At 42.3% G+C, this 15,410-nt stretch overlaps 1 protein-coding gene across 1 annotated transcript in view; it reads left to right on the top strand.

Moving 5' to 3' along the window:
• Window positions 1–15,410, top strand: part of nwd1 (NACHT and WD repeat domain containing 1) — a 110,601-nt gene that overhangs the window by 77,577 nt on the left and 17,614 nt on the right. The window contains exons 15-17 of the mRNA XM_067230666.1: window positions 5,796–6,069; window positions 12,048–12,402; window positions 12,682–12,886. Coding sequence (XP_067086767.1) covers window positions 5,796–6,069; window positions 12,048–12,402; window positions 12,682–12,886 — 834 coding nt within the window. The remainder of the gene's footprint in view (window positions 1–5,795; window positions 6,070–12,047; window positions 12,403–12,681; window positions 12,887–15,410) is intronic.

The following is a 15,410-nucleotide window of genomic DNA, read 5'->3' as shown; positions in this document are numbered from 1 at the left end:
CATATTGCATTCATTCATTAATAAAGAACCCCCTTTGAAGATTATTCTACGACGTTACCGGCAGTAGAAGATGGAATCGCGAACAGTACCATCTGCTAACTGAAAATATGCCCCCAAAAACGTAAATAAGCTTGACATTTATTTAGTGGAAAATCGCTCATTCATAAAAAGCTCACTGGTAGCGATCGTTGTCAGTAACAACGCAAAATGTGATATAGCCCTGTGTGGAGAAGCTGCCCCGGTAAATTCTACTACTACAGTACAGTACTAAACTACTGCTGTGTTCGTCTTGGTAGCAATTGCGTTTGTTGAATTCGATGTAACGTTCCGTTGTACGGTTTAGGCTGAAATTAATTATTTTCATGAACAGATTGACAAAGTTTAGGCTGTGGCAATGGAGTTCAGGTTAGTAGTCAGATAGTTTCACCTATTTAAAGACTTTTGATTTAAGTAAGGGGAGTGCCGAACATGTTCTGTCGCCGTTTGACTTCCTAAACAGCTGTGTAGATGTTTTTGTAGTAGGCTACAGCGTTGCAGTGAGCAACACTGGTTTGAAACCACAGGTAATGATAATTTCACCAACAAATCGTTTACTTGTAATGTAATGTCATAATAAATCCTACAACGAAAATGTATTTGTGAGGAATGTTTATTTTAACGATTGAAAACAGATGCATCATAGACCACTGTAGTATGTGTTGCCCGGGCAACAGCGGCTAATGTCATGCTAATGCTTCAGTGAAATAGTAGACTACCGTTTCCGAAAGTAGATGTGGGCCTACTTCCTTAATAATATCAGCTAATATTGTACATTACATTTCACAATTGTGTTTCACATCACAAAGTAAAATGAGTAAATAGTTATCACCCTGGCCTCTTTGCTTGTGGCGTTTCTGCAGCTGCCTTGCAGTAAAGCTATAGTTAGCCTAGCTATCCCCCAAGTTAACAGACGTGAAATGAATGTTCTGCTACAGGTAGTCACGCGTGACGTAGTGACGTTAGTAACGTCAGTGACTGTGGCTAGCAAACTAGCCACCGTTAGCTTCACTTTTCGCCACAAAAACTTAACTTGAGCCTAAACCATGCAACGGAACGTAAATAAAAATACAAGCAACTCAATCGCTACCAAGACGAAACTTTTGACACCTAGGTTGTCTATTTAGTCCAAATATTGACGAAGATTTAGTGGTGGGAAAATAAACAATAATAATAAATATATATGATAGAGAGGCAAAGCACACCCAATAATAATAAGAATACGTAGAAACACTTAATGTATTTATTTATTGATGTCGGTAAATGGATTTAGCTATATAATTAAAAATTATAATAAAAAATGACAACAAAAAAAAATTACTAAATGTAAATATAATTCTATAATTCTATATTTATATATTTATTGCCATCTTTTTTTAATTTCAGAATTTATTTCATAGCCATATTTATTTCTGTATGTATTTATATATTTATTTACCTATTTATTTATTTAATTAATTTTGACTAACTCGGCGTTCCATAAAGAACAACTTTCAGATATTTGTCTTTGGTGAAACCTCAACATTTCAAAACCACAATATCTTACCAAAGATGCTATCAAAGGGGCCAAAAACTATTGATGAACCACAAGCTACGTAGGCATGAACAGTTATGATCTCGCAGCATCAACTGAAACATGTAACAAGACGTGAAACACTTGCGAGCTATGACGTCACCACGCCACCCGCACCAGCAACACAACTCAAAACATAGCATTGGTATTTCACAGGTCTTAGTAAATATATATTTACTTCACTGATATTTCACAGGTCTTAGTAAATGTAACATTTTGTACTTCACTGATATTTCACAGGTCTTAGTAAAAAAAAAAAAAAAATCTTACCTTTAGTCCTATGAAATTGTGCCACAGGTTACTCTATGATCTCGTCACCTTTCAGTCCCCCAGGGGAATGTTGTGTAAAAGTTTTGTAAGTTGTGTTGTGAAATATTCCACGTCTTGACGTGAAGAAAAAATACTAAGTCCTGGGTTAGTCCTGACAAGTGAAAAATAATTCTAAGTCCCAAAATTGAATAATGATTCTACGTGTCGTGAAGGGCTAGATCCTAAGTCCAAACAGACGCACTGGAACTCAGAGTTTGATGCAAAGGTTTATTCGGACACAGGGTGACAAAAGTATCCAAACAAGTTAGTGTGTTCCCGGGAGCAGACTGACAAGTTTTCTCCGTACATTCACTTATATATTTTCTTCCTATTATTTGTGTCAATTTTGCTCTTGGTACAGTACAGTTGGTCACAGATACATTATGCACCCTCACATTATTGGTCCCTTGTCCTGGGGTTTCAGATTACTGGTGTTTTTTTAATACAACAACAGTTCTCCCAAATTACGGCTAGTGGTACTGGCCCTGAACTCTGCAGCTACAAACAAGTGTGTGGGCGCAGGGTCTTAAACGTGCAACTTGATTTATAGCTGGGGGCCTCTTGCTTGTGAAAGTAGAAGCATCTTTACACTTTGGGCTTAATATCTTCTACCGGTTTGTAGTATTAATAATAGTCAACAGCTTAACATATGGTTTCCAGTAATATAGAATATACTAAAAAGATGGATGAGAGTCAGGTGGCTGAGCGGTGAGGGAAGCGGGCTAGTAATCTGAAGATTGCCAGTTCGATTCCCGGCCGTGCAAAATGACGTTGTGTCTTTGGGCAAGGCACTTCACCCTACTTGCCTCGGGGGAATGTCCATGTACTTACTGTAAGTCGCTCTGGATAAGAGCGTCTGCTAAATGACTAAATGTAAATGTAACCATCTTCATCATTTCAAGAGTGTGCTGTCAAATTCTAAGTCAGGAACTGGCCTCTAAATAACGGCAATTCAGCCGGAGGTCTCCTTGAGAGTCCCAGACTCCCCCCTGCACGGTTTCAGTCCCTGGTCTGGATGATGGAAAGGCTGTTGAGATCTGGCTCGAAGGACAAAGTTGTTAGGAAAATCCTTTCTCAAGGAGTGCACAGAGTCGATTGAGTCAAGAAAGTTTATTTCTTGCAGCATGCAGCAAGGAGACAAGTCTATGGCGGTCCAGAGTTGTCTGGCTAAAAGGAACAGACAGTGTTCCTTTTATGATAAGATGGTACTGGGAGTCAGATGGCTGAGCGGTGAGGGAATCGGGCTAGTAATCCGAAGGTTGCCAGTTCGATTCTCGGTCATGCCAACTGACGTTGTGTCCTTGGGCAAGGCACTTCACCCTACTTGCCTCGGGGGAATGTCCCTGTACTTACTGTAAGTCGCTCTGGATAAGAGCGTCTGCTAAATTACTAAATGTAAATGTAAGATCCTCCCGCAAGGGCTGTTTTCCTAATATGACGTGGAAAGTTTCATGCTTCGTTTGCAAAAGTTTTTTAACATAGGGTATTTGACACCTGCTCCTCATACATGTATGGAGGACAAAATGTGCCATAATTAAATAAATCAATGAATAAATACATAAATAAATAGACATCTCTTAAAGGCCATATTGCAGGTTTATTTTTCCAACAAATTTGCGCTGTTTGCTTGTTGGGAATAAACATTTAGAACTGTTATCCATTGTATTTGAGTTGTTGGGTGTCACAAAACAGAATATAATACGAAAAAGTTGCTACTTTTTTGCAATGATTCTTCTTTCCCCCACAATGCATTGCATGACGTCACGTTGGGGAGACGACAGACCAAACCAGCTTTGAGACTCTTGAAATAGATTAGAAATAAACACTTGGCTAGTACCAGAGAATGTCTAATATGGGCTCTGCTAGTACCATCAAAACGTGGGACATCTAATCGGAAATGTGTTTACAACGTCAGGGAAAAGATTTAATTAGGAATGATCTTGGGGGGATTTTACAGGTGGGACTGGCAAGTTAGCCCATAGCTAGCCCATAGCTAGCTTGATGTCTTCTATTTCTAGATCTAGATAAGTTTACCGGTAGTACTAGTCTACTTATCTGAACTAGAGCTAACAAAGTGGATTTTATTTTTTCACTGGACAAGTTAAAACTCAAACAAAATAAAAAGCCATGTTACTTGCACTGGCCAGCTTGCAAATACTAAGGAGAGCTTACCGAAGTTGAGTTAGCCAAGGTCGTTAGCGATGCTAGCTAACGTTAGTTTGCTAGCTGTATATAACATTTCACTGGGTCATGCAGCTGTTTGATTGACTGATTTGCCTACTTTAGCAAGTCTAGTTTAGCAGTATTTCCAAGCCCTGATAGTGTAACTGAGACGATGCAGTAATTAATTCCTCTTTCAAGTAATAAGCCCCCGGTTCAAGTGTTGACCATTAAATTAGCTGCACGGCCTGTAGAGATCTTGGGACAAAGCTGCAATACAGTAGGCTACATAACAGAAAGTGTTCATTCTACAGAAATTGTGTAAATGTTTTATGTAACAAATACACATTTTAATAACACCTCAATTTTTATCATTTGTATAATATTACAGCTCATCTTCGTTGGTCAAAGGCACAATCTTTACCCGGATGTGACTTAAGTGCATGGAAAAGTGAAACGTTAATGTCAGGCCCTGAATGATCACTTTCACTAGATATAAAGAAAACGTTGACTTTTACTCGGTGCTATTCACTGACAGTAAAAAAAATCTGTGTATATGTGCACTGCTGTTCGTAGACTAGCTCCAGCGCTCGTTGCTGCGTTGCTAAATGATAGCAACTCACCAGGACACTTCCCCAACTCTCCACTCATTCTCCTCGGACCATCCATTTAATTGGCTTTGACTGCCATCAGGTCTTGGCAATTCCTCATTTGCCCTCTCACGTCTACTTGGTTCGAAATTATACGGCTGCGGGCCATCATACATATTAGTGGTTCTTGCCACCTCAGCCCAGTCAGTCGCCACAGTTCTAGTACTAGTCTGAGGCTAGTCTCCTCCACGTCTCCCCAACGTGACGTCATCACCGAATTGTGCTATTATGCTAACGCTAACACCAAAAACGACAAAAACTGGTCTTTAACACCATTTGGAGATATTTTAAATTATATACATATCTTGAGTGCTTCATGTACCCATTAATCAACAGTGGTGTTTAACCTGCAATATTTAAGTGATATTAACATTTATGTTAACAGTTATGTTATTGTTAACATATGGCCTGTTCTCAGTCATGTTCATTGAAGCAAGCGCATGATTAACATTTAGTCATTTAGCAGACGCTCTTATCCAGAGCGACTTACAGTAAGTACAGGGACATTCCCCCAAGGCAAGTAGGGTGAAATACCTTGCCCAAGGACACAACGTCATTTGGCACAGCCGGGAAACGAACTGGCAACCTTCTGATTACTAGCCCGACTCCCTCACTGCTCAGCCACCTGACTCCCTGACTCATGATCAGTTAGAGGGTCAGAGAAGTGTGTGTGTTTTGGTTGTGCCAGGCTGCCAGCACCATTCTACAGCTCAACACCAGGCATAAACCTTTACAGGTTACGTTTTAGGGCCATTTAAAAATGTTCAGGAAAATACAATGTTTTATAAAGCATAAAACACTGCAGTTCAATGAGGACAGCTCTACCAAATGGCTTATGTGGCCTTTGCATTTAAAATGAAATGCGCATTTCATTTTAAATGCAAAGGGGCGGAAGATAAGCCTCACAATAAACCTACCATTAAAATTATAGACTGATCATTTCTTTGTCTGTGGGAAAACGTGCAAAATCAGCAGGTGATCTAATAATTTTTTCCCTCACTGTATATTTAATATGAATGGACAGGATGGGTTAAACATGTCTTCTGTCTCTGCCTTGTATTGGATAGGTTTGGTCTATAACAACCGGCATCCTTCTGGACTCCTTGCATGGCATGGAAGGTCCTATCAATACACTTATATTGTTTGAGGGCACAGCTATCTCAGCCTCAAATGGTACTGACTATCTCAGGCTATGGCAGCTACAGTACAACAGGAAACACAAACCCAGAGCTTGCATTCCTGCAGGATGCCCTCACCTCACCCTCACTAAAGATGGTGACACAGTGTTTTACGTCAAAAGTAAAGGACAGAAAGAGGTTTTGGCATGGAACTGCCACACAGGTAAGATTGTGTATTAAAGATCATATTTGATAAAATTGTGGCATTGTCAAGTAGGGAAGGGACATTTGTTCATTTTATCTACAATCCATTGCAGTAGTATTCCTCCTTTTTCAAACATCTGACACATTTCTAAATTTGTTAAGTATATTACCCCAGACTTGATGACTTGCTATCATGTAGTCAACAATGTATTCCATACTATCCCAGAGAAATAAGTGCAGACTCTGGTCTACAGCTGATTTCTCATAGACATATTGAAATGCAAAGTGTTTGTAGTATTAGCTTGGAGGAGGGCCAGCTAATAAAATGGCAAGAGATGGGTGAAGCTGATGAGCCAGACTTGAGGAAGTCAGTACATGCAAGAAATATAAAGCCAAGTACTTGACTTACCGTATTTCTTCGCATAAACGCCGCCCTTGAATAAACGCTGCACCAAAAATGAACATTGTGTAATAAACGCCTCCCTCGATTAAACGCCGCACCAAAACAATCAGAAAACGGTTATTTAATTGGTTACATTAAAACACAGTATTTATTACACAAGTAAATCACAAGTGTATTATAATTCCCTCGAAGCACTGGCAGACACAAGTGGCTTTCTTGCTACAGGTTTATTTGAAGCTTCTTCTCCAAATCCACCGTGAAAACTAAACCCACAGTATAACGAGGAAATAAAGACCACATTAGGTTAATATGAACATACAATAACGTTTACCAAAGAAGAAAATACAGACACAAAACAACATACCTCGTTGGCTGCATGCTGTACACAAGGGAATACAGGTTTCCTTAGATCGCAAACATCCGCTATAACAACCTTAAACTTTTATCGGAGCATTAAATTGTCCGTGCTTCGCTTGCTGTTTGCTTGTCGACTCTCACTCATAAGCGTTCCAAAAGGCCTTCAAAGGCACTGTACTCTTACCAAATAGTCACTTAAAGATCCTGTAAAGTGGAATTAAAAACGAGTTTCAAGTTCACCACACCACAGTATAATGTGTTATTAACTACCCATCCAAATTCAAATGAAAAAAAACACAGACACGTATGTTAAATTAGGCTTTGAAATCGTAAGAAAATCAGCAGCCTTCTCTGTTCGAGACTGGGGGCGCGTGTCGCCTGAAGGAGGTGAAGCTCATCCCCCTCGCTGGAAGGAGCCGCCTCTCTCAAGTAAGCCACCTACGACTCACATAATGGACGCTACGTCAAGCCGAACAAAACAGTATAGAATTAGAATGTATTTGTTGAATGAGTGAAACATACAGATGCATATAAATGAAATATTCCCCTGAGCTGTAACACAGGAGTAAACATTTATAGCAGAGACAGCAGAAAGTGAGCTCTCCAACTACTTCTAGCACATTAGCTACCATTTCGCCAAAATACCATCATTCTACACCGAGTAGCCTAATATCAAGTTAGCGGTTTGCACTAATTATAGCAGAGATACCTCTGGAAAAGTTATCTAGTATAATTATAACAAGCACACAGAACTGAGTGATGAACTGCTGGTGGCGGTGGATGGTCCAGCTGCGACCGGAGGATGAACGGCCCGGGGGGCGATGCTCGGTACGGCTCCGCGCTGCAAGAGAAGCCGTGTGTTGGTGAACCCCGTCTGTTTCTTGTCCATGTTAAAACTGTCCGCCGTGAAATGGTCAGTGGCACAGAGGCGCCTCTGTTGGGAGTCAGGTGGCTGAGCGGTGAGGGAGTCGGGCTAGTAATCCGAAGGTCGCCAGTTCGATTCCCGGTCATGCCAACTGACGTTGTGTCCTTGGGCAAGGCACTTCACCCTACTTGCCTCGGGGGTATGTCCCTGTACTTACTGTAAGTCGCTCTGGATAAGAGCGTCTGCTAAATGACTAAATGTAAATGTAAAATGTATGTAGTTTATCCGAATCTTTCCATGAGCGTGGCTCTTCACAAAATTTATCCTCCTATTTTTCAACAGGGAACTTAAATGGCGTTGAGTTCTTGCATGAGTTCTTGCATCCAGGGAAGATGCAGTTGCGGGTGGTGGGAGACATCCTGAAGCTAGCTAGCTAGCTGATGTAAGCTACAATAACAGTACAGCAGGAGGAGCCATTCAGTGATCTGACGTAGATGGGGCATTAAAACCTGAACTGAAAACAGAAGAGAAACTGTTCTTCAGTCTAACTCCACATTTCAGTGCAACAAAGTTTTAGCGCTTTGCACATGCTTTCAGGAACTAATTTCACACGTATATAATGTACTTAGAAGCAAAACATGGAATTTACTCTACAGGATCTTTAACCTGATTTCGGTCCGGGCCCGAAATCCGCTACACTCTGCCCTTTCGATTGACACCTTGTTTGGCCCAATAGGAGCTTCCATGCCCGGTCCGGTTGACAGCCCTCTACAGCCAACTAGGTGCCACCCCACTCGTTCTAAACAAATTTCTCAAACTGGCTTTGACTGGCTCTGAAATGATCTTGTTAGCCTTGTAGCTAAGGAAATGCTGCAAATGCTAATACCAACATGCTAGGTATCTGTGGAGCCTTCAAAATAAATGTCCCGGGCGTAAAACTGATGACACAAGCAGTGTTCTCTGTGCGTCAATACTTCTGAATCAGATAAGGCACTCCAATGTGTTCATGCTTCAGTTTTTGTGTTTCAGCAATACTAATGGGGGATTTAGCTATAATATATGATAGTTCTAAGTACCACCTTTCATTAGAGATAACAATTATGAAAAATAATACCTTTTTATCCTAAGTATTTGACCTTGGTTACAAAGGGTCCTTTTGGAGTCTCCAAAAGGCCCTTTTAGAAAACGCCTGGATGTACTCTTATAAAAACGTGTCAAATATGAATATATTGTGGTATTATGTTTGACTTTTGACTTGAATTGGGTTTCGCCTCCTTCTACAGAGACACAAATCTTTTTTTGCAAGTACACAAGTCATTTTCTACAGAGACACAAATCATTTTTGCAAGTTACAAATCTTTTTTGCAAGTTACAAATCATTTTTACTAGTTACGGATCTTTTTTGCAAGTTACAAATCGGTTTTGCAAGTACACAAATCGTTTTTGCAAGTTACAGATCGTTTTTACAGAGCTCCCTCTCCTGGCACTAATTTCACGCCATACCCTCGAATTAACGCCGCCCCCGAATAAATGCCGCACCAAAAATGATCATTGTGTAATAAACGCAGCAGCGTTTAATCGAAGAAATACGGTATATGTAAAATGAAGGGGGGAGGCTAAAACTTTGCAACTTTGACTAAATGTATTCCATTCATTTGATTTGAATGGAGGCAAATACTTTTGCAAATCCATTCAATCCTAAATTAAATATGACTAGATTTTCTCCCACATTCTGTTTAAATTGTGAAGTAACCAACGATGCTCCAGTTGACAACGATGCTCTTTTTTGAAGAGAATTTAAATTGCATTTATTCAAATGGATAATCAATTACATGTATAATGTTTATACCGTGTAACACATTTTTTTTTTTTTTTTGGGGTTCTTGGGTAGTAAATGTTATTTCCTAATTGCTTATGCCTCAAAAGTATAGAAAATGGCTGTTATTCCCCACAAACCTTTCTTTTGTGACCAGGACAGTGATATTTTTATATTTACCTATTTCCAATGAGAAAACGAAACGCAAATGTGTCTTTTCGTTCACATAAAGTCAGAAAACAACAACATATTAATCAAAATTAACATGTATTTATAGTAAAGCAATACAAAAATGACTACAAAATATTTAGAAGTGAGTTGTTTTTCGAGATTTACGATTATACTGTAAATCACGAATCAGCCCCCAAATGTAGTCTTCCAACATGTTGTCGTTATACTGCCCTTGGAAGCGGTGTTCAACGTCCAGTATATCCTGGTGGAAGTTCTCGCCTTGCTCCTCCGAGCATACTCCCATGTTCTCCTTGAAATGATCAAGATGAGCATCAAGGATATGGACTTTGAGGGACATCCCACAGCCCATTGTGCCGTAGTTCTTCACCAGAGTATAAATTAGCTCGACATAGTTTTTTCGGCCTTGTGAAAGCTCAGAAAGCCCTGAATCAGCCCCCAAATGTAGTCTCCCATCATGTCCTCGTTAAACTGTCCTTGGTAGCGGCTTTCAAAGTTAATTAATTATTCATTGACAGCTCATCCAGGAGCCTCAAAGCTGTGCTGCTCCATAATGGTAACAAGTACCCGTCTCTTCCCCTCTCTCACACGGTGCACCTCTAAGAGGATTACAACAACATCAAGACCTTGCTGGACGTCTTGAAGTATGATGAGTACAGCTGGGAGGTCATAGGACACTTCAAAATGGTGACATTGGGTCTCCAAGGCGGTTTTACCAAGTTACCCTGCTATCTATAGCCTATGGGACAGCAGGGACACCAAGGCGCACTACCACAGGCGGGACTGGCTACAGCAGACCGAGCTCTCTGTGGGAAGGAACAACGTCAAGTGGAAGCCACTAGTGGACACCCGGAAGGTGCTGATGCTACCACTGCACATACAATTGGGCCTCATGAAACAATTTGTCAGAGCCCTAGATATGGAGTTGGCAAGCCTTCAAGTACCTTCAAGACTTCTTCCTTAAGCTGTCTGAGGCAAAGGTCAAAGCTGGTGTCTTCGTCAGACCACAGATAAAGAAGATCCTGGAGTGCAATGAATTCCCCAAGAAGCTCATGTTATGGATTGAAGTTTGCTCTTTAGAAGGAAAAAACTAAAAGATAGTCAGAGACGGAATATCTTTCAAAGTCAAGGTGGCTTGATGATTTATTCATTACGATACCAGTGGTACATGGAAGATACAAAAAGCAATCACATTTCTCTAGACCTCCCATTATATAGACAGATATGAAGAACAATCCCCCGCCCTGCCTGATACTATTTAACAACCTTCTAGAAGTTTCTAGAAGGTTCTTCCCACAGTTTGACCAAGGCCAACCTGTCCATAACAACCCCAATCATGCGTGCGCATCCCCTGGCTCCTAAAGTGTTTATGAACTCCTTTCAATGTTTTACTTGCTCCTCAACCCCTGTTCACCCCCACTCTCAATGTTCTACTTTCTCCTCAAACCCTAGTTCACCCCTCAACCTCAGTCTTAATGTACGTCCCCTTAACGAGCCCTCCATCTACAAGTTCTCCTTCTCTGGCTGGGTCAGCCTGACCTGTCACTTTTCAGGACATGAATCCGAGAATAAGGGGTATTCTTAGCTCTTATGTTCTCACTTCTGAACAATCCCAGCTGCTTCCACCCTGCCCAATAATCAAGAAACCACGACACTCACTAGTAAGGAGAAAGCGGCTTGGAACAGTTTTGTCACCTGGCTTCCTGGGCAATCACAAGGCTGAAAACTGTGGAGCCAGTTGAGACTGGTGAAGAACTATAGCACATTGTACAGCACTATGGGCTGTACAATGTTCCTAAAAGTCCATTTCTTTGATGCTGTTCTTGATAAATTCAAGGAAAACATGGAAGCGTCCTCGGAGGAGTAAGGGCAGCACTTCGACCAGGATATACTGGACTTTTGGAAGTTTTGACAGTATAACAACATGATGGAACACTACATTTGGGAACTGATTTGTAAAAGTAATTTACAGTATAATCATAAATTATAAATTAATTTGGAATAATATGTTGTTGTTTTCTGACTTTATGTAAACAAAAAGACACATTTGCCTGTTTTCTCAATGGAAATATGTACATTTAAAAATATTACTGTCCTGATCACTAAAGCAAAGTTTGTGGGGAATAATAGTAATTTTCTACACTTTTGAGGCATAAGCAATTAAGAAATAACACTTACTACCTAGGAACAAAAACTGTGATATCAAACTTTTACTCATGTTTACTCATTTTACTTGCATAAAACCTACATAAACGTTATGGACAGATCTGATGATCCAATAAATACAACTTGTGTTAACATTACGCATGAAACAAGTCAAGTTTGGCATTTGGATCACACCAACGATTCTTCCTCTTTTCAACCAAGGTTCCCTTACTGACACCATGGCTACCTCTGCTGAAGTATGCTGCCTGGAGCTGGCCCAGGACAAACGCCTGCTCTTCTGTGGCCTCAACACAGGCACCATCCTTATCTATCCATTAGCTTTCCCACACGAAACTCTGTGCATTCCTCCTCTTGAGACCGTCCCCAGAGTGTGCTGCTTGGCTGTCAGCTCCCAAGAGAAACACCTTGCTGTAGCTTATGATGACTCTGTGTGTTTGTTTGAGATCACAGACAGGGACAGCTTCCCTAGTGTGGAGGGACCCTTTGAAAGATTCCCCCTATCTCTCCTCCTTCTCTCCTTCTCTGTGTCCGCCATGACACTTTTGCCAGACAAAAGGTAAGTAGCCCAGGGATGACAGTATCTCAACAGTGACAGGTGGGAACTAAACTGGTAGACGGATAAACTGCTGGCATTTAGACATGTTAATCGTATTGACATCGAAACCAGAGCAAGGAAATCCCATCATTGTGGTTAATGGTGGGACAACGTTAAATCCCCAAACTTCACGATGGGCACTGAGCTTGTACTCTGCTGTGTGTGTATAAGGACAACATTCTGCTGTAACTTAATGATTCACATGAGGGATCATCCTCTAATAGGCAAAATACTTTGTAGGCTTCTCTACGGCACAGACAGTGGGGAGGTGACAATCTATGACTTCAAGAGTGCCACAGCCATGTCCCTTGACGGTCACCATGGCAGGGTGACCTGTATCACGGCCAGCAACTGGGGGACACATGCTCTGGTGGGGTCAGAGGATGCGGTGCAGAGGCTATGGGGGTTGAACCCCGTGGTGTTGGATCACACAATGGAATACAAGGTTAGAGTGCAATGGTTAAAATGGATAACTTAAATTGATCATATTTATTTTATATTAAACTATATTATATTGTTAACTTATAATCATAATAAGGTCCAGCCTTATCTGGTAAACCTTCATTTTACTTCACTTCAAGCATCCATTTGGACTCACATTACATGTGTTTTGAGTAGTAATTGCTAATATGTTGTGTGTGTGTATGTACACACAGGGTGTGTGTGAAGCGTCTAGTGCAGTAGTGTAGAAATGCTTGTAGTTAGTGCATGCTGCCCTCTGCTTGCAACTCTCTGCTTTCAGCTACCGCCTCTGGCTAGCTCCCTTATAGGGGGTGAAAAGAAGAGCCGAGAGCGTAAGTCTCCTTTGCCAGTACATAGACTCTCCACCACCAAGACTCCTGCAGTGCCTCCTCGCAGCCACACATGGTAACTGGGTACCCCACGGTCCCAGGCTAAACTGCAGGGGATCTCGGAGCAGCAGTGGGCCCCAGAGATGTGGTGTGCAGGCCCACCACAAGGTGCACACGCCCTGGCACCCGTCAACCACCGCCCCAGCTATGGGTAAATAGCCCCACTGCCTTGTGGGTTAGCGTCTCGAGGCAAGGCTAAGGGAGCAGACCCCGACAGAAAAGCAATGCACTGGCGGTGCGCAATAGGCGGGCCTAAATAGAGCCAGGACCCGGCAGCCTCCTGCACCCCTGAAAACAGCAGATGGGCTCAGACTCCTAAAATACCAGAGTAGTAGTGTACTGGAGAGGTGGGCTGAACATTTTAATACCCTGCTTAACCCTTGTGTTATCTTCGGGTCATTCTGACCCATCAGTCATTGTGACCCACCGTCGTATTGCGACAAATTTACCGCATACAAAAACATAGTGAAGCATTTTCTTTTAACTGTCGGGCTGTCTCAGACCCCCCACATTGGAATGGTTAAAAGAAAATTATTTTTATTTGTTTTTGTATTGGGTAAAATTGGGTAAACACAACGATGGTTCGTTATGAACCTTTGGGTCATGTGACCCGAAGGCAGCACGAGGGTTAATCAGGACTCTGAAGCAGATCACACCATCCTGGATCAACTGCCTGAACTTCCACCGATTGACAACCTTAACCAGCCCCCGACCTTCCTGGAGGTTCTGTCAGCCATCCGCTCCCTGAAGAACAACAAGTCTCCGGGCATTGACAATATCCCCGCAGAACTGCTTAAACAGGTTGGTTACCTCTGTACAAGAGCGCTACATCAACACATCATTAAGTGATGTGTTGATGTCATCAGTTGATGTCATCAGCCCATAAAAGTATGGGCTAATGACTGTGCAGAGAGACCTACTGTGGGACATCCTGCTCCGGTTTGGATGCCCTAGCAAGTTTGTCAACATCCTCTGTCAGTTTCATGATGGTATGAATGCTAGGGTGACAATAGGAGGACAAGAGTCTGCCTCCTTCCCTGTGTGCACAGGGGTCAGGCAGGGGTGTGTACTAGCACCAGTGCTCTTTAACATCTTCCTCCTATGCGTCACCCAACTTATCCATAAGGAAATTGAGGACAACAGCGGGGTGACAGTAGTCTATAGGCTAGATGGCAATCTCTTCAACATCAGGAGATCCCCTGCAAGCCACCACCAAGCTGCACAGAGTGAGGGTCCTTGAGCTGCAGTATGCAGATGACTGCGCTCTTGTGGCTCACACTGCACAAGACCTCCAAGCTGTCCTGGATGCAGCTGTGAAGGCTTACAGCAGGATGGGGCTGACTATCAACATCACCAAAACAGAGGTAGTCTGTCAATGGAGCACCAACATCCCATCCACTCCACCTATCTTCAGCATCACTGATAAGCATCTGTCTGTAGTACCATCATTCAAATACCTGGGGAGCATCCTCTCTGAGGACAATAACATCGACAATGAGGTCCAGAACAGAATCCAACAAGCATCAGCTGCCTTTGAGAGACTCAGGGGCCGGGTCTTTCAAAACAAAAACTTATATCTCCATACAACAGTCTCTGTGTATCAAGCTGTTTGCATCACCACCCTCCTCTACAGTTGTGAAGCCTGGGTCACTTACAGCCGCCATGTGAAGTCCCTGGAGCATTTTCACATCCGCTGTCTCCAGCGCATGCTAGGAATCACTTGGCGTGACCGTGTGCCACACACTGAGATCCTCAGGAGAGCAGGCTGTGAGAGCATTGAGGCCACCATCACCCACCATCAGCTACGATGGCTGGGGCATGTTATAAGGATGCCCCTCAATCGGCTGCCTCACAAAGTGCTGTATTGCCAGCTCGCCCAAGGCCAATGTTCTGCTGGAAGGCAGAAGAAGTGCTATAAAGACCAAATAAAAACAGCGCTAAAGAGGTGTAAAATCAGATCTTGGGTCCTGGAGGGCTTGGCTGCTGACCGTAACACCTGGCGTCAGATGTACCAAGACAGGACGAAAGCACTGGAGGAGGACAGGACAGCCAGGAGAAAGGAAAGGCAGGAAAGAAGGCATAAAAGAAACACAACCAAGGTTGCCAGTACCACCACTA

Source organism: Osmerus mordax, chromosome 27 (genome assembly GCF_038355195.1).
Source record: "Osmerus mordax isolate fOsmMor3 chromosome 27, fOsmMor3.pri, whole genome shotgun sequence".
Lineage (NCBI taxonomy): Eukaryota > Metazoa > Chordata > Actinopteri > Osmeriformes > Osmeridae > Osmerus > Osmerus mordax.
The sequence above is the reverse complement of the archived record's forward strand: the minus strand, read 5'-3'. Positions and strand labels throughout refer to the sequence as shown.